At 37.9% G+C, this 20259-nt stretch overlaps 1 protein-coding gene across 10 annotated transcripts in view; it reads right to left on the bottom strand.

The window, feature by feature from the left end:
- The window catches only part of c2cd5 (C2 calcium dependent domain containing 5), a 107358-nt gene that overhangs the window by 53456 nt on the left and 33643 nt on the right, over window positions 1-20259 (bottom strand). For all 10 annotated transcript variants that reach the window (XM_048610155.1, XM_048610146.1, XM_048610150.1 and 7 more), the window contains 2 exons: window positions 17225-17310; window positions 13692-13800 (listed from right to left, as the gene is read on the bottom strand). In XM_048610155.1, the coding sequence (XP_048466112.1) occupies window positions 13692-13800; window positions 17225-17310 (195 nt within the window). The remainder of the gene's footprint in view (window positions 1-13691; window positions 13801-17224; window positions 17311-20259) is intronic.

Here is a 20259-nt window from a genome sequence, read left to right as displayed (position 1 = left end):
CCCCCTTCCCCTCCCCCATTTCTGAAGAAGGGTCTAGGCCCGAAACGTCAGCCTTCCTGCTCCTCTGATGCTGCTTGGCCTGCTGTGTTCATCCAGCTCTGCACCTTGTTATCTCACATTTCTAGTGATAACAGCATTTGAGTTAATAAACAAGAGTGCATTCGTTCTCAACTTATACTACTAATCAAAAAGGCATTCCAATAACGCATCATTATTTGGTCATTCTATATCCTGAAAATTAGTGACAAATTCAGAATACTGAATTTTTAAAAATTAAAATCATCCCACTTCCTTGCTCCTTCCCCATACACCTGCACGTTTCTTTTCAAGTATGGATGCAATTTGTTTTTGTAAGTTACTATTGAATTGGTTTTCACCACCATTTAAAATACTGTATTCCAGAACTTTATAACTTGGAGCTTTGAATAAAATCTTTCTCCTTTTCTTTTGTGAATTATCTTAAACCTATGTTCTCTGGTCACCGGCATTCCTGCTGGTGAAAACAGCTCTATCAAAACCTCAGTCATTGTATCGAATAGATCTATTTAAATCTCCCCTTCACTTTTTCAATTCTAAGGAATATAATCCCAATTTCTTTAGTTTTTCCTTGTAACTGGTGCTAATTGTGCAAAGACTATTGTGTTCTCTCCAAAGTTTTCACTGCTAAAACGCAGTGCCCAGAACCAGATGAGAAACTTTTAGCTCAAGACTAACAAGTAATTTAATAAAGGTTTTGAGTAAGTTCTTTATTTTTGTGTTTTACAGACTTGAGTTTCCTCTTTCCTGATGAGACAGGAATGGAGGCAGAAAAGTGGAAGAAGTGACTGCTAAGGAACGAGGCTGGAACTCCTGATTCTGAATCACCCCCGCACCATTTTCCTGAGAGTGAGGGAGCGAGTAGGCTTTAGAATAGGCCCACTCTTATTGAGCATGGATTATGAACCCGGTGCCAGTATGCTCTCATCTTTAGTGAGGCAGCCGGGCTTCAGCAGCTGTCAAGAATCAGGCAATCAACTCAATGGAAGTAGGGACAGGTTCGGCTGTTAACTAAAGCGACAAGATACATTCAAAGTGATGCTAAAGAGGACACAAGGCAGAGCAGTCCCATCTCAATCTATGAAAATTCACTGACTTAATAGAACATATCACCAGCCTGCCATGCCCCAGGTTCCTGGCCTCCTGCTGCCCTCAGTAATATGGGAAATTTTAACTATTCCAACCTGTGTCCTGAAACATGGATGTGCAAACAGAAGTGAAAGGAAGTCACAATGTATCCCAGTCTTTGATTGGCCCAGCTCCATTCCCATGCCCTTGCCAGATCACTGAGCAGCAGAGCGCTTTCCAGCATTTCTCTATCGCTACTCCCAACCGATGTAGAACCGTCTGATCTTTATCAAGAAAGCAAGTCATGGTGATTTAAAAATAGTAGGAACTGCAGATGCTGGAGAATCTGAGATAACAAGGTGTAGAGCTGGATGAACACAGCAGGCCAAGCAGCATCAGAAGAAGGGTCCAGATCTGAAACGTCAGCTTTCCTGCTCCTCTGATGCTGCTTGGCCTGCTGTGTTCATCCAGCTCTACACCTTGTTATCTCATGGTGATTTAAGACTGGTTAAATGGGAAATACTTTTAAAACTTATTTAATAAATGCATTTTAGTAAGCTCATTAAAATCTATAAAACGGCATCAGAACTTATTCTCATATCTCCTCATGGCCAAAGGACTCGAAATGTGTTAATAACGATGGTCCTATAAATTTAACTAATCAAATCTCTACAGGTTTATTTTGTTAGATCTGCATGTAGATTTAATCACTGTACATTCAGAAACACTGTCTAGTTAGAATTTGTTTGAGCAGCAATTGCAATACAATTTATAATATTACATCCAAACTGCCAGCATACATTTTTAAAATGCAATCTGAAACACATGACAAAATGGTTAATGAAAAATACTGAATTCCATTTAAATTATAATGAAATATCCCCAGAGATGAGTCTGCAATGTTTACTGGATACACCGAAATGGCAACATAGACACTAACTGTTCAGTTCTAAACATGTGCATAGATGTTTATCCTTTATATCAGCAGCATGCCTAATTTCTCCTCAAATCAAGGAACAGCTGAGGAGTCCTAACCCCATGTTCCCATGTCATTTCCTTATTCCTGTATACTCCTTGCTTTTAAACACTAATCTAACTTATTCCCAGATATTGCCCTGGTTTCTGTTTTAATCACTCACTTAGGTTGTGGCTGACCATCTCAGGCAAAACATGTCACAAATCTCTCATTAAGCTTACGTTTATATCCTATGGTTCCAGACTCCTCAACCACTGTTCCTACCAACTGTGTCTCTTATTGTCTTCACATGGAGCATGTCAAATCATTTTTGGTTTAAATAAAACAAACCAATAATCTTTTATTAAAGACAATATACTCACCATTTAAGGACTTTAAGCACATTACACACAAATTCAGCATGAAATTTAACATTTAAACACTCTCCAATGAAACAATGCTTTCACACACGCTTCCTATAGCAGTGTTCCAGTTGCTTATTTTTTGACAATATTAGGATTCAATAAATTTGATTCGGTCCAAGTATGTAAAGTGAAACAACTGTGCAAATAAATACTTTTAAACCTTAGCTGCACTGATACTTTGCTTATTTCTACATCCAGATAATTTTGCCTAGACAGAAGTTTCAATCATTATTTAAAAGAACAGCATGAGAAATAAGCATTAAAATGGTTCTGTTTTCCAACAATTAAACCTTCTAAAAAGTGTTCAATTTTTGTACCATATTACATTTTTATCTTCTTGTCCATCAACAAGTTAAAATAAAGTTTCATACATGAGTTTCACATGAAACAGAAGAACCTTTAAAATTAAATAGTAGGTATTGAAGAACTTGTATTTATTCAGCACCCTTCACAAATTCAAAGCCTTCCAAAGCGTTTCATATCGCAGTTGTACAAACAATGAGGTCAATGATCAAATTTTTTATCCACAATGCTGATTAAGGAGCAAGTACACAATAAGGAGAGTTGCCCTTTTTTCTTCAAATAGTATCATGAGATCTTTTATGTCTACCTAATTCGATAGGTGTTAAGCTGCCTGTCTAAAGACTCCACTTAAACATGTAACGCTACCAAAGCAAATGGTAAAATTTGAATTCAATTAAAAAACTCTCAAAGCTAGTCTAATGGTGGCCATGTAACCCTTGTGGATTGTTATGAAAAAAAAAGTTGTCTGGTTCACTCATGTCCTTTAGGGAAGGAAATCAACACTCTTTACTGATCTGACCTACATATTACTCAAGACCCAAAGTTATGTGGTTAACTTTTGAGCCTCCAGACATTTACAATGTACAAAAATGCTAGCCTAGCCACTGACATCACATCCTATGAATGAATTTAAAAAATAGCAAAGAACTAATTTCCGTTTACTGATGATTAGGATTTTATATATCAAATACAGTTTAGTTATTTAAAAAAAACCCTGTAATTCCTGCCAATGTGTTTTACAAGCAGGAAGTCAGCTTTTCTAGTCTTCCAAGTGAGGTACAGTGATATGGAAAATGAAGTTTGGCATGTTACTGTACATCCTGGGGAAGTGCCTTCTTGTGCCCACATTCCAAGTGAAGGCACTGTAGACAACCAATAAAGGACAATAGTAGAAATCTTTGGCAATGTTACAACTGAACTTCAATCCAGCAAATCCAGTACAAGGTAAGGTGAGGCCGGTATAGTACAGATTCACAAACATGCATTACACTGAATGAAGGAAAATTGACAAGAAAATGACTATAAAGTGACTTAAGAAATATGTATAAAAGTTGAAAAATCAGGGCTGAATCCTCTCTATGTCAACAAGCTTAAAAAGCATATTAACTGACATGGTTGTACATTTATCCTTTCCCTGAACAAATATTCAAACATATTAAAAACGTCAAGATTAGATGTTTAAAATGTTTATACTTTTGACAAAAACTCTTACAGGGAAAATTAGATACTAACTTCCTTTACATAAAGATTAACATGCTTTCATACTGATTCATGTATTCCCAAGTGTAATTTTTAATTCTGAAAAGCAAAAGATTTAGTTACTCCCAATTGTAAGCCAGTTCTTGTAATTTCCCAATTGCAGTCTTTAATAGTGTTAGTCTATGTGGAGTAGCACTTCTGCAGAAAAACATTCAATCATATTTTGCAACTCATCAGATTTAAGTTTACATCAGCTGCTCGTTGCTTATTACTTATAGACAACCACAGACTTTCTAAACCATTAGGTTCCCAAAACAGCAAAATGAAAGTTAAATTATGCTACTCTCTCAAAGATTACTTCACATTTTTTCTCACACAGCAGTCTGCAAAGTTATGTAACACTGAAGAGCAAAGATATTAATGTATGATAACATGAGAAAATTCTTGGTTGATTCATTGCTTGAGGAATTGAGATGCAAACTTTAGTCTTCAACAAAAACACAATTGTGGGAAAGATTAAAATGCAATTAAACAAAATGTGCACCTGTGATGAAAAATGAAAAAGTGCAATTTTAAGAGGGAATTTTCAAAAGCAGCAGCCTTTTCACAGTGTTCAAGCCACAAAATTTCAAGTGGGCATGCATATTCACATAAATAAGCTTGAAGCTGAAGAGGTAATAATTTAGGACGCATGATGCTAAGCACCAAGCAAAGTTCAACAATACACAAGTGCTGGCAATATTATCTGCTGCAGCAAAAAAAGTAAAAATTTAAAAAATGGCAATACAACAGGAACTGTCTCAGTGAACAATAGTCAAAAAATACTACGCATGTTGAGGCATGCTTCACTGAACGGGACAAAACAGACAGAAAACCATGGCAGCTCACTGAAATGGTTAAAGTAATGATCTTAACATCCTTATAAAAGCATGGCAAATGTACGCAACAAAGAATTTACTTCTTTAAAAACTTTTAACATGTTACTTTAAATACTCAAATCAGAATATCAGAAATAACTTTAATATCCTTTTTTAAAATATCATTTACAAGGCAATATTTAAGTAGTAAGAAGCTATTTCAATAATGGTAGAGATATTGGAATCTACACATATCTTCACTCAAGGTTCACTCAGATCAATTGTCATCTGAATAAATTTGAAGAAAAGCATCACATTCAACAGCTCTCAAAATAGTCATGTGGCTCAAACAGCCTCTTAATTAGGTCTACTCCTAACGATATCCCAGTTCTACCTCAGTCTTGACAATAAAATACAGATAACTAGGAACTACTGCATTTTGGTGGGAGCATAAGGAATCTATGCCTTCAAAAAGTTAAGCTTAACTGGAGTTTAAGTGCAAAAGGATCTAATGGCACAGAAACACAAATGATTATAGGCAGCAATACAGGAAGTCATTAAAAAAAGCACAAAGCATCAGGTGGTTTTCTGCAGGGATAAAACTGAAAAGCAGAGAATTCATTCTGAACTTGTAAAGAACATGCCGAAATCCCACTATGAGTTATATGCACAGTTTTAGTCTCCACATTACGTTAAAAAAGACATTTGACACTGGAGAAGGTGCAAAAATAAATTACAAGGATGGTACTGAGCTGACAGGTTCTACCCATCAGGAAATTTGAATGGGCTGGAATTCTTTTCTCTACTGAAAAGAAGGCCGAGAGGTAATCTTTTTCCTAACTCAGATTTCTCCACTTTTTTGGGGTGACCAAACTAGGGACATAAAACAAGATACATACCAATAAATCCAACAGGAATTCCCTTCTTTACCTAGAAAGTGACAAGAATATGGAACCTGCTACCACAAAGAGTAGTGGATTGAAGTAACACATGTAACATTTAAGGGAAGCTAGATAAAAACATAAGCTGAGGTTGGTTGGCTCACCGAGCTGGTTTGTTGTTCCGCAGACATTTCGTTACCGTGCTTGGTAACATCCTCAGTGCAGCCCCTGATGAAGCGTCGGTGTGTTTTCCCGCCTGGTTTTTAAACTCTGGGGTCCGTTGCGATGGATTGCCTCACTTCCGGGTTTCCTCCGTAGTGGAATGTATATGGGGTCGAGTTCAATGTGTTTATTAATAGCATGCTTCGTGGAGTGCCATGCTTCCAGGAATTCTCACGCTTGTCTCTGCCTAGCCTGTCTCAGGATCTCGGTGTTGTCCCAGTCGAAGTCGTGGTTCTCCTTGTCCAAGTGGATTGAGAGGAGTGAGTATTGGTCATGTCTTTTTGTAGCCAGTTGGTGTGACGCTTCATCAGGGGCTGCACTGAGGATGTTACCAAGCACGGTAACGAAACGTCTGCGGAACAACAAACCAGCTCGGTGAGCCAATCAACCTCAACACCCACAACCTGAGCTACAGATCTACTCCAAAACCTTAAAAACATAAGCGTAAAGGAAAGGATGTCACTTGACAGGGTTAAATGAAGAAGGGTAGAGCAAATCTGGTGTGAAACTTTGAACCTTATGGACCAGTTGGCTTGAATGGCTGATGAATGTTGTAAATCTCTTAGGTACTCTGCTTTCTTTCCCCATCTCAGTTCTTATTTTTCTACACCCAGCTCCATTCTTCTCTCCAATTCCTATCATTGCATTTTTTTCTTACTCTTCTTTCAAACTATGCTGCCCTTTCTTTTCTCATGTTTTCTTTACTCCTGTGGGAGAGCCAATACTCAGGAGCATAACCTTAAAACTACAGTTAGTCATTGAGAGGCAATGTTATGAATCACTTCTTCCCAAAAAGGCTAGGCAAAAATCTGGAACTTTCTCCATCCAAGAGATGTCGGAACTAGATCAATTGAAAAATTTGAAACTGACATTTTTGTAAGGTAAGAGATATGGAGCAAAGTCAGGTAAACAGAATTGAGACACAGGTTATCATGATCCACACAAACTTAAGGAATAGTCCCAATCCATTTTCTGTGAAAGTAGGTCACTCAGCCATGAAAGCCCGTTCTGCGCATTCAACCAGGTCATTGCTGATCCATGTCTTAACTATACCTACATACCTTGACATTTTCTGCTCCCTTTTAGTCTTTACTGTGCCACTTCAGTACACGCACAAGAGTCATCATCACCCTTTCCATCTGATATCCAATTTCTATGAGATACTTTTGCCAGAGCAAAGATGCATACAGGTGCTGCTGTTCAAAGCCAGCATTAAAAAGACAAGAACCTAGGAAAGAACCAGGCGTTTTGAGCTCACTTTGACCCCTATACTAAATTGTCAGTCCCAGAAATTGGCTGGAAAAGTAATACACGAAAGTGTTGCAAATCAAAACTCTAGGACAGTAATAACAGCTAATGACATTTTTAAAAATAAATCTAACTAAACTTGATCTCTCCAAGCTGTTCCTGATTTCAGATCAAACAGAGAGATTTAGGCTGAAGAAACAAAAATGAAGTATTTGCCCCAAAGGAAAAGGGGAACATTGTTACACAGTTGTCTTTAATGCTGGAACCTAGTTTAATCTTGTCCAGAATGTTAGGATGTATGTCTGCCTACTGGGCTCTAAGGGGTCAAATGTTTGGCCAATAGTACATAATTGCTCCTTATTCCCAAAAGCAATTGGTTTATGAGGGAGATAAATGTAATTGTTCCATTGGTCCTGAGGTTGAGGGGTACAGTAAGGGAGATACTTTCAATGCAGCTGCATCAGAACTGAGCTAATACCTGATGCTGAAAACACAAGTGACATTTGTAGATCCTAAAACCCTCCTTTTAATAAACACTATATTAAAGAAAAAACAACTAATTTGATCAGGACAGAAAGCTTGGCACCATTACAATTGCTCCATCTTGTTATTAACATTCACAATGACAAACAAAGATAGGAAAAGACTCACCTAAATTAATGCAAACTTTTAATATAGAATATATAATCCTTCAGTTGTTCTTTAATATTCAAGATGATAAACTAAATTCTTGAATTATTATTTAAAATTGTTATTTCACCAATATTAAATGTCATTGCTCTAAGGGACTTTTGAGAGCAATGTCAGTATACTACATAGGAAAGATGGATAGGCCAAATAACAAACTATACTCCAAAAGTAAAATTCCCTAAGGACAAGCAATAAAATGGAAATAACAAAGTACATTTAAAATTTCACTTAATATATTAATCCTAAACCATCGACACAAGATTCCATTCTGCTAGTTAACCTGACGTCTTTCATTGCATTAACTGAATTGAAGGTGGGATAGTACATTAAATTGACTAAAATGTAAGAAATCTTTTGGTATTTTAAAAACTGCCTAATAATGAAGTCGTGCATTTCAGAATTATTAAATACATTAAGCTAGATTATGCTTGGACTTGCAGTTTAAGTAGTATGCACAAAATGAAGTACTGTAACTACATCCTTTAAAACTATACAACATATAAAAAGTGTGCAAGATGTCCCTGGTATAACTAACTTATTGTTAGGTAACTGCTATTTAAAGAAATTAAACAAACTTTGCACCTTAAATAAAAGATTTATACCCTAAGACTGATTTTGTTCTATCAACCACAGAACATTTGATTTAGTTATCACTACTTTCATAAATAGTCAGTGCTTTCAAGTGCTGTAAATTATTTACTTTGGCTGATTATAAAATTATGGTGATAAAGCCATGGAAGGTTACTTCACTGAGCTGCCATAATTTCGGTCAGTATGTGTAACGTTGAAGAAGTTATAAAATACCTGCATTGAAACTATTCCAGTCTAGCAGTTTGTAAGATCTTGTGTTACCCATAATTCCGACAAAGGCTGAGTTCAAAACAGCAAGTTAGTAGATCAGTTATAGGAGCAGATCGAAGTAAGCAATACAGAGAGCACAACAAGGACAACACTACTCCACAGGAACTGGAAAGACACAGACAATAGAGTTAATAGAAGTTCATTCATCCAGACAGGCCAGAGAGAGTAAGGACCATGCTACTTCAATCTAGTACCAGCTTTTAGCCATTATATCTTAAAACAGAAAAGGCTGAAAACTAGTTGCAAATATTGTTAGCTGTTCATTGGGAGTGTACATCAATACACATCTTTATTAATTTTGAATATAAATATCTTTTCCAAAAAGTTACCCTACTAATTTGTCATCCAAACACAAAATTAGTAAAATCACCTTCATCAAAGAGAGGGACACTCAGAAGATAAAACTCTTAGATATTATTTGGAGATTAAGAATGGATTTAAATAAACTGATAAATGGGAAGGACGTTAGACTATACAAAGACTAGTCAATATTACTTTCTCCATGGAATTAGGATGTTGTAGACTGGTTCTCAAGATGATTTCATAAAATATTTTAAACTAAAAATATTGAACTTTTATTTCTCTCCCAATAAAAGCATTATTGCACTAAAAAGGTAGGCATTGCTCATAAATCCCATTCCACATAAAAAAGTATTGATAGAAAAGTGTAGAAATGTGAAAAGAAATTATGTGAAAAGTCATACAAAATGCTACAACCTGTTCACCTCAGCATGCAAATATACCTAGTTGGCCACTGCTAAAATATACAATTGAAGAAATTAAAATTTAACATGGAAGAGGGAATCACCTCTTAACACACAAGCAACACATCAATATAGATAGATCACCAACCAAAATCAGCTGAGTTTGCATGGTGTAACTATACATGGGGGAGGTTGTGGTGCCGTGGCAATGTCATTGGACTAGTAATCCCAAAGGCCCAGACGAACGAACTGGGATCAAGGGTTCAAATATCACCACAGTAGCTGGTGAAATTTAAATTCTATTAATAAATTTGGAATACAAAGGTGGTGTCTAGATGAAATTCTCAGACTGCTATAAAAACTCAGCTGGCTCACGAAGGAAATCTACCATCTTTAACTGGTCTGGCCGACATGTGATTCCAGATCCACAGCAATGTGAACTGGCCTAGCAAATCACTTAGTTCAAGGGCAAATTAGCAGATGGGCAACAGATGCTGGCATTAGCAACAATGTTCCACAAAAGAATCAGAAGAAAATAGGTTTCATTAAACATGAAACAGGTTTCATTAACCTGAAAATGGAATCAAGGACCATTTTAAAAGACACCCCTAGCCTAAAAATACAAGATTGACAGTCCACACTGCATTGATCGTTATTCACAGTGAAATCAGCAATGAATTGTTTTGGAATAGATAATATGAGCAATTCATCGCTCTTAATGAGGCTAGGATTTCAGTTGAATAAAACAAATTAAAATAAAAATTTTAATCCTTTGCATTAGTTCTTTCCTATCATTAATTTACTATTTTGTACATATCAGAAGTAGAGAATTTTAATTTGCATAATTTCAAATTCTCTTACTACTTTCACACCAAGCTCTTTTTCACAGAAATTGAATCAAGCATTCAACAAAACAAAAAACACTTACAAATCTGGTCAAAATTTATGTAGTTTTAATGCAAAGTTTATGGGTAGAGGTGTATATTGGTTACATTAAATGGTCAAGTAATCCAGCTACTTCAACTACTAATCCAGGGGATACATGTCCCAACAGTTTGCGAATTTGGATTCACTTAATAAAACGAATTGGAAATGGAGAACTGGCATCAGCAGTGACCAGGATGTTGCCAGACGGTTTCAAAAATCTGACAGGTTCACTAATGCCTTCTGGGAATAAACAGTGCTGTCCTTATCCGGGGCAATCTATAAGTGACTCCAGCCGTACATCATCATGGTTGACTCGGAACTGCCCTCTAAAGCTGCATCAGACCACTACAAATGAAACTCTCATGCCATCAGCATTGTGGGAGCTTCTTTACCACATGAACTCCCAATGGTACAAAAAAAGTTGACCAACACCTTCTCAGAAATAACTAGTAACAGGCAACGAATGCCAGCCTTGCTGATGATAGCTAAATCACAAAAGATAATTTTAAAAATGGACACAGATGTTTGAGATATATAGCTTTGAAGTTTAACAATATTCATGCTCAAAGAAAAAGTGGAAGGAACCAAGTTTTGAATTTTTGTTCCTTATTGAGGACAGCACTATTTGCGAAGTGAAATTTTATTATTCTAATATTTGATACTTGGAACAATGCAGTAGTTTCAAATTTCCTAATTTTGAAAGAAACCTGAAAAGATGAAAGAAGAAATACTGTCAAGCAATGGCTGGAGACATTGGGCACATACATCCACAAGCCTGAGAGGTACACGGATAGCACGCTTAAAGAAATGGTCACACCACAGCTGAAGGCACTGGAGCAAAGAAACGAATGGGTTACGACCAGGAGGTCAAGGAGAAACAGGCAGGCTGTGCAGGAGGCCCTTGGGGGTCCCGTTCACAAATTGGTTTTCCATTCTGGAAGTTAAGGAGAATGCTGGTTTCTCAAGGGAGCGCAGTCAGAATCAGGCTTCTGGCACCACAAGCGGCCTGACTGTACAGGAGGGGAGGAATAAGAAAGCACGAGCAATTGTGACAGGAGGTTCATTTGTTAGGGGAACAGATAGGGGTTTCTGCAGTCATATACGACTCCAGGATAGTGGTTGTCCCCCTGGTGCCGCTGAGCAGCTGCAGGGCATTGTGAAGGGGGAAGACTGTTAAGAGAAAGGTTGTGGTCCACATCGCTTAGGTAAAGTCACCACTGTCTTACCAGACTATAGGCCTGCTCTCTCATTAGACAGAGACGACTGGTGGTAGTTTAACCTGAGGGTCAACACACCTTAGGGCGAGGGAAGAGATTGAAAATGAGACTCCTTCAAACTAACCTAAGCAGTGCTCTGACCCACATTTTTATACTGTTCTGACTACAGGGGAGATGCAGGAGGACTGAAGGACATCTAGTGTAGTTGCACTTTACAAGAAAGGTGGCAGAGGTAGACCAGTGAGTCTAACATCAGTGCTAAGGAAACTATTAGAGAAAATAGCAAAGGAGAAAATGAATTACAATTTCGAGAGGCAAGATTTGATCAGGTATAGTCAGCATGGATTTGTCAGAAGGAGGTCATGCCCAACAACATTTATAGAAATTTGCGAGATGACTCAGTGTTTGGACAAAGGTACAGGCAGTTAATGTACTTTATATCAATTTCAGCAAGTCGTTTGACAAGATCCGGGGTGGGGGGGGGTGGAGACGGGTTTGCGATGTAAGTAAGTTTATGGATGACACAAAGAATGGCTGGATGATTGACAGTGAGGAGGAAAGTGTTAGATTACAGCGGGATATAAAACAGATTGGTCAGATAGACAGATGGAACTTAACCCTGATAAATGTGAAGTGTTGCACTTTATAAAAAATTAACAAGACAAGGCAGTACTCAGTGAATGGAAGGACACCTGGAAGTTTAGAGGAACAGAGGGATCTTGAGATGTTTCTCTAGAGATTCATAAAAGGTGGCAGACCAGGTTAATAGGTTAGTTAAGGCAGGATATGGGACTCTTGTCTTTATCAGTCATGGCACAGATTACATGAACACGGAGGTCATATTGGAGCTGTACAGAACTGTAGTTGGGCTACAGCTGGAATACTGTGTGTAGCTCTGGTCACCACATGATAGGAAGGATGTGATTGCACTAGAGGGAGTGCAAAGGAGATTCACCAGGTTATTGCCCGGGATGGAGTATTTCACTGATGGAGAGAGGCTGAATAAGCCCCGGTTGTTTTCATTGGAGCACAGAAGGTTTGGTGTGGGGGGGGGGGGGGGGGGGGCGGAGGGGGAGTGAGGTGTGTGTGTGGAAGGAGCCTGTAAGAGGTGCATAAGATTGAGGGGCATGGTTAGAAAGTTGCTGTTCCCTTACTCAAAGAGTCAATATCAAGGGGACTTTTTTTTAAATGAAAGGCAAGAAGTTTAGACGGGATTTGAGGAAAGATTTTTCACCTAGAGGGTGGAGGTAGGAGTCTGGAGTGCACTGCCTGGGAGGATAGTTGAGGTGGTAAACCTCAACCTTTTAAAAAAAAAGTACTTGGATGAACACTTAAAATCATTGTAACATCAAGGCAATGATCTGAATGCAGGAAAGTGGAATAGTGTATGACATCGTATATTTTTGGTAGTACAGACTCGATTGGGTGAAAGACCCCTTCTGTACTGCATAATTCCACGATTCGCTGCCACTTAAAAACATGCCAAGCCCAGTGTAAGCATACACTGTTGATCCCTTCAAGATACGGCTAACGATTTGATGAAAGAGATGCATCTGTAATGTCTAGTTGAAATGTAATCCAACATTTTTAAAAGGTACTGAGACAATAACTTGGTTTTTACAGTCTCAGAGAGTAAACCATCCTTAACTCCAGTAAACTGATCAAAGGATCTCATGGTAAGAGCAGTCATTCCTCAACCTCATGAAAAGTCAAGAACCTAAATATTAATTTACTCTCTCTTGCTCCCCCACTAGCACCCCGCTCCCCCCTACCAGAGTCTGTCAAATGTTCAGTATCTGCAGTATTTTACTTTTGTGCCACGACAAAGAATCCTGGGTATTGATTACCAGCACCTTTACTAATAAAAACATCTGAAAAGAAAATCCCCTGTGCAAAAATAATCAGCTTGTTCAATAATCCATTAATTTTGCCAATATAAAACTGCTAACAGGTAACTTTATTTGTCTGCCTCCTCTCATTTCCTGTGAACAATCTGTATACGAAGCAATCTTATACATTTTCAATCCATAAAACTGAAACAATTTGCAATTCTTTTTCTTTCCCCAACAGACAGACACATCTGACGAATACACTTACCAGGATTATGGATTCGGTCCAATAACTTCACAGATCTCGCACTCACTACACCTCCAACATGAACAAGAAACCCAGGTGGGAAAGTTGTAAGGGTAAAGAAGGGGAATTCCTTTGCAGAGAGAAAGAAATTAAATGGTAAATCTACTTGCAAAATGAAATGATAGCCAAGTCATCACACTTCCACCCAAAATCCAGTGCACAGAACCAAGATGAAGGAACTAAAAGTGAAATATAATGCTGGGATTTATTTTTTTTTTACAGTGCAAAATTAAGAAATAGCTAAGTTTTGTTGAACCTATATGGGACCCTGCTTAAGCCTCAATAGGAGTGCTCTGCAAAGTTTGGTTTCTATCCTGTACAAAGGACTTAGAAACAATGGAGAAAATGTGAAAAGAATTTACAGGAACGCTGCTAAAAATGAGAAATCAGAGTTATTATGCAAGATTGAACTGTTTCCCTTGAAAAGAAGAAGACTTACAGCTGAGTACTTCGAGGCTTTTAAAAAAAACTGGAGATGTTGAAAAAAATCTCCAATTGTGAGAAAATCCAAAACTTAGGGCCATAAATACAAGACAATCACTAATACTTCAAACAGGGAAATAAATAAGGAAAAGTGGCTTTACTCAGATAGTAGTCACGATGTGGAACTTGCTCTCATATAAAGTGCTTCAGGCAAATAGTCTTAACACTTTCAAAAGGAAATTAGGCCAGTACGAGGTAAAATAAAATGGAAACATATGCTGAAAGCTAAAATGCAGTAGATAAAACAAAAAGTCACTCATGTAGAGTCGCTAGTTGAGGAGCATTACTACCAACCTAGACTTGTTAGGCCAAATGGCTGTTACACTGAATGCTGTTCCACCTGACGGAAGAGCAGCGCTCCGAAAGGTTGTGATTTCAAATAAACCTGTTGAACTATAACCTGGTGTCATGTGACTTCTGACACGGAAAATAGGAGAAGACCGTTCAACCTTTCAAGCGTACTCTGCTATTCAACATGATAACGGCTAACCCTTTACCTCAAATGACATAATCTCACTTTCTTCCCATTCCCTTTGATGCCTTTAAAATCTGAAAGTGTATCTTCCACTTTCTTGAATATATTCAGTGACTTGGCCTCTACAGCCTTCTGTGGTAGAGACTTTCACAGGGGGTTCACCACCGTTCAAGTGAAGAAATTATTTCTCATCTTGGCCCTAAATGATTTATTTCTCATCTTGAGACTGCATTTCCCGCTTTTAAATGCCCCAACCAGGGAGGTGATGGCCTAGTGGCATCATCGCTGGACTGTTAACCCAGAGACCCAAATAATGTTCTGGGGACCTGGGTTCGAATCCCACCATGGCAGATGGTGGAATTTGAATTCAATAAATATCTGGAATTAAGAGTCTAATGATGACCCTGAATCTATTGTAGATTGTCGGAAAAACCCACCTGATTCACTAACGTCCTTTAGGGAAGGAAACTGCTGTCCTTACCTGGTCTCCAGACCCAGGGCAATGTGATTGACTCTTAACTGCCCTCTAGGCATTTCGGGATGGGCAATGAATGCTGCCTGACCAGCAACGCCCTCATCCCGTGAATAAATAAAGGAAAAGAAAGGAAGCAGGAATGTTACATGTATAAATGGGCCAGCAAAAGCCTAGGGAGAGGTCTGTGTTTTTAAAAGAGAGAGGTCTATATTTGAAGAGTTAATTACACCCTCGTTCTTGCTGAGAAATAGCATTCCAGTATGTCAGGTCTCCTCCTTTCAAAATTGTGCTTGCAATCAATGTGTACAGACACTCAAATAGCAAAATGAAACACAATTGTTAGCTCGTACGCCAGTTTGTTCCAACATTACAGATCATTATCAAGCTCAACAATTTCGGATAAAAGTAATTGTCACTTGGGCAAATGTTGTTTAATTAAGGAATGCCAGCACTGATTAGCTAAGGTCAGACCATGTTTAACTAGTTTGCTTGTGTTTTTTGATAAATTAAGTATGTTGATGGGGATAATACTTTTGGTGCAGTGTACATGGACTTCCAGAATCCACTTGATAAAGTGCCACATAAAAGCAAAATTGTGATCAAAGCTATAGCTCATGGAAAACAAACATGGAAATGGACAGTTGCATGGATGTTAAATTGGCCAAATGACAGGATACAAGGTATAGCAGTGACCAGTTGATTTTTGGACTTACAGAAAGTTTGAAGAGCCATTCACAAGTGTTTAGTGTTAGTAACCATGCTCTTCCCGAAATAGATTTTACAGAGTTAGATCTTGGAGTACAGGGCACAATTCCTAAAAGCGTAGGTGATTAAACTATGACTAAAACAAAGATGGCCATTTAACTATCTAAAGTGACTCCACAAGCCAACTGATGCATTGAATCACATCAAAAGGCCCCACAGCCACAGAAACGGGCCCATGCCACAGTGTTTGTGCTTCAAAATACCTTCGCCACCTGGCTTCATCTTAGCCCATCAGTACATCATTCCATTTCGGTCTCCCTCAACTCTTTACCCTGCTTCCCCTTGATTCTATTTGTGTTACTCAAGAATTACATATTCTCACTGCTCTTTGTAAATCACAGAAATTTACTGGCTGATTTGGCCCATTATGTTTGCATTAGCCAATAAAGAACACCCAGCTGAATCCTACTTCTGGATTTTAGTCCATAGACTTGTAGTTTACAACAAGTGAACATCTAAGCAATTTACAAATATAATGAGTCTTTCTTTACAACCATTTCAGGAACTGAATCCCAAGTGCCTACCGAACTCTTGGTGAAAATACTGCCTCTTGAGCCCCTTTTACATCTCCTCCTTCTTACCCATAGTCTAAATATCCCTACAGAGTAGGTTCTCCCAATTTACTCTATCTAGACCCTTGTAATCTGATATACTTAAATCAATCTTCAATCAATCTCTTCTGCCCAAGGAAAACTTATTGTATGGAGGTGTTCTATTGGATTTCTTAATAACCATTTTATATTCATGGCCTTTAAGGATTCTTGATCAAAGCCTTTCATAACTTTAAAAGGCCTGTATTCAATCAATCCTAACAGGTTACATTGAATAAATGTCATCGTTAACATTCATACCTTAGACAGGGTATTATGAAGTAGCCAATGAGCATACAATTTTTTTTCCCATGGTCCAAAGTTGGTGGTCATCTATCTTATAGATTTATAGCTCCTAGTTATGGCCTGACATGAAAATGGAACTGTCTTCTTTATATTTACTATATCAATCTTATCCATAATCTTAAAGACCACTATCAGGTTCCCTCTCAGTCTTCTTTTCTCTAGCAGACTCCAGTTTGAGGAATCTATAGCCATCAGTATTTTACATTTCAATTGAATTTCAACTTAAGGCTTAGAACTCCACAGAGGCATATATATTCCTAAATTCAATAAGGCAAATAAACAATAAAAGGAGGTCAAATCTTGTCAGAAAAGTGCATAAATTACAATATAATTCAGAAACAATATCTGCAGAGCAACCAAGTATAATGAGTCCACGGTAAAAGCCTTTCTGAATGCTTACCCTGTGTTCAAAAGCAGACTGAGTTTGCTGTCGATAGAGTGTTTTCAATGGACCTCCATCTTTCCCACCGCTCCCACTTCCCATACCTAAGACATCATCAGGCAGGTGCATGATAAGCACATTATAATAACAAACAGATATCAAAATGAATCAGCATAGAAATACTTTTAAATACCCAACAGAAGTGATTATCAAGAAAATTGACCAGATGTCTACTTTGCTTCAAAAGATCAGGGACTTCCACCCAAAACATCAACATGTGTATAAGACTTGTCTATACATTCGGGGGCCAGTTAGCTGGATGTCTATCCTGCGACACAGCGGAGTGGGATCAGTTCTCGCACTGGCTGAGGTTGCCAGGAAGGACTCTCCTTCTCAACCTCTGGCCTCGCTGAGGTGTGGTGACCCTCAAGTTAAACCACCACCAGCTGTCTGTAATGGTAGAGCTGCCCTATAGTCTAGTGAATGTTAAAAGTCACATGACATAAGGTTAGAGACCAACAGCTTTATATGAAATCACAAGCTTTCGAAGTGCTGCCCTGTCGTCAAGTGAAGTGACTTCACCTGACAAAAGGGGTAGTGACCCGAAAGCTTATGATTTCAAATAAACCTGTTAGACTATAACCTGGTATCATGTGACTTTTGACGTTATCCAAACCCAGTCCAACACCGGCACCTCCACACTATAGTCTGGTAAAACTATGCTGATGAATGTTCTTCCGAAGGTTTGTAGTTTGGGTTGTGGATGAGATTGTTGGCTTGCTCGCCGAGCTGGCTGGTTATCGTACAGATGCTTTGTCACCATACTAGGTAACATCATCAGTGCAGCCTCCAATGAAGCGATGTTGTTCTACTCCGCTGGAATTTATATGACCCAGTCTGTTCTTAACAGAGGCCAAACTGATGACGTTACCTTTCATGGTGACAAAACAACTGTACGATAACCAGCTAGCACGGCAAGCAAGCCAACAACCTCAAGAGTATACTGAGCTTTGTTTTTTGATTTTTTTTTAAATTTCAGCTTACTATGTGAGAGATATTTTTCTTCCATCTTACTCCTCCTTCAATTACCAACTTTATTTCCTTTTTATCTACTTTTTTGTTGTCCTTTTAATTCTTAAATTGATCTGAAACATTAAAACGTGTGCTTCAAGTACATACCAATCACACTGCAATCCCTCTAGTCCAAAACTCTGAAATCCTGAACAAACTGTTACCTAAAATTATTTCCACTTGGTCCCACAACTTTCAGATTCGGAATCTGAGACACTGCAACAACTGGGAAATGTGCTTGGAGTGTGAGAAAAACATTCATACGGCTGAGCTGTGATTGTGAACGGTGCCTTAACTGTGTTTCTGCTCCTGTGTATCTGTAGCAGAGGATCCTTAACCTGGTAATAGCAGGTACATCACAAGTCAGCCAGAGCAGCTGATTATGCTGTGTGTATGGTGTATGCACTTGCACATGCGTGAAGAGGGAGCAATTTGTGTGTAGTGGGGCTGACGTCAATGAAGGTAACAGGGGTAGAAAGAGGCAAAGAGGGAAAGAAAGAGACTGATTATTGTGCACAAGTGGAAGGGGGCATTCACTGACATGCACACTTGCAGGGGGCTGTGGGCTAAGTCAAGATGCAAAAGGCACTAATTACTGCGTGTGTACATGTTAAAATGGGATTAGACTGGAAAAATGGTTTGGGAAACACTGGTGTAGGGGGTACCAATTGGTACCTGAGATAACCAGAGATAATTTAAGCACCTTCAAGTATATATTATGAATGCGCTGGAGTTTCCAAGCCTAGTTTTGGCATCTTTTATATCTCAGGTACATATTTATGTCTAATTATTAATATTAATAGATGTATTTTAATATAATGTAATATATACACATGTATTTATATCTGGTTTACACATCAGTGGTTAGGTATTCAAATAGTATGATATAATCGAGCAAATTCTGAACTTCAGAAATGCCTTCATTCAAAACATTTTAAATTGAAGAACTTATGATGCACTTAAACAGCTCTAAATTTAAAATGTTAGCTTGTGGCCATTTTATAAGTATTTACATTCAATACTTAAGTGAAGTTGACAGCCATATTCATACAAGGTTTATTGAGAAACTTCAAATGGCTTATGTTCTAATAACAAATTTACAATGCAACCTATTAACGATACAGTGTTTCTGTGTGAATCTTTACCTATATATTAAAACACTTGCACCTACTGGATTTTCTTGGGCTTAGATATTAATAAATGGAAACTGCTTACGCAACTTTGCACACGTATCTACATCCTACCCCTTAGCAAGTGTTCCAGAATCACTGGCAGGGAGAAGCAATTACACTGTGTTAAGTTCATATAGGCAGCTTCTATTGTATCCGTGGAGATGGGAATTTAAACAGAAATATAAAAATATGGACATAATGCAACTCTTCAAAATGCGAACTTTAGATTCTTGTCTAATAATCTCCTCAATCCCGATTCACCTAAAACTTGACTTGGTCCTAATTAAAATTTAATGGAAAACCTAGTATTCTTTTTAAAATGTGTTGTTGACTTTTACAACTGTAACTTTTTCCTACTGAAATCATTTTCTTTAATAATCACTTTCTTGTAACTCATATACACTTTTACATAAATTATTTTTCAAATTGTAATGACAGAAAAAAACATGAAAAAACCTTATATAAAGTTGGTGTTAAAAGTTTTAGCTGTGCCTTTGATAAGGAAACAGTGCAGACTTACCGATACTTCTGTATAGGCCTTTGGTTCACATAAGCTAATTTTCTTTAAAAAGGAGTAAACAACACATAGCAAAAGTGCACACAATTTTGTAAATTTCTTTTTACAAGAGAAAAATGAGCTCATGCGAGGTTGTACTGAAGAAAGGACAATACAGAATTAAAACACACTACTTAAAAATTATGTAAAGAAACATAGTTTTAAGCAAGAGATAGTAGGAACTGCAGATGCTGAAGAATCTGAGATAACAAGGTGCAGAGCTGGATGAACACAGCAGGCCAAGCAGCATCAGA

This window comes from Rhincodon typus, chromosome 22 (genome assembly GCF_021869965.1).
Source record: "Rhincodon typus isolate 14 chromosome 22, sRhiTyp1.1, whole genome shotgun sequence".
NCBI lineage: Eukaryota > Metazoa > Chordata > Chondrichthyes > Orectolobiformes > Rhincodontidae > Rhincodon > Rhincodon typus.
The sequence above is the reverse complement of the archived record's forward strand: the minus strand, read 5'-3'. Positions and strand labels throughout refer to the sequence as shown.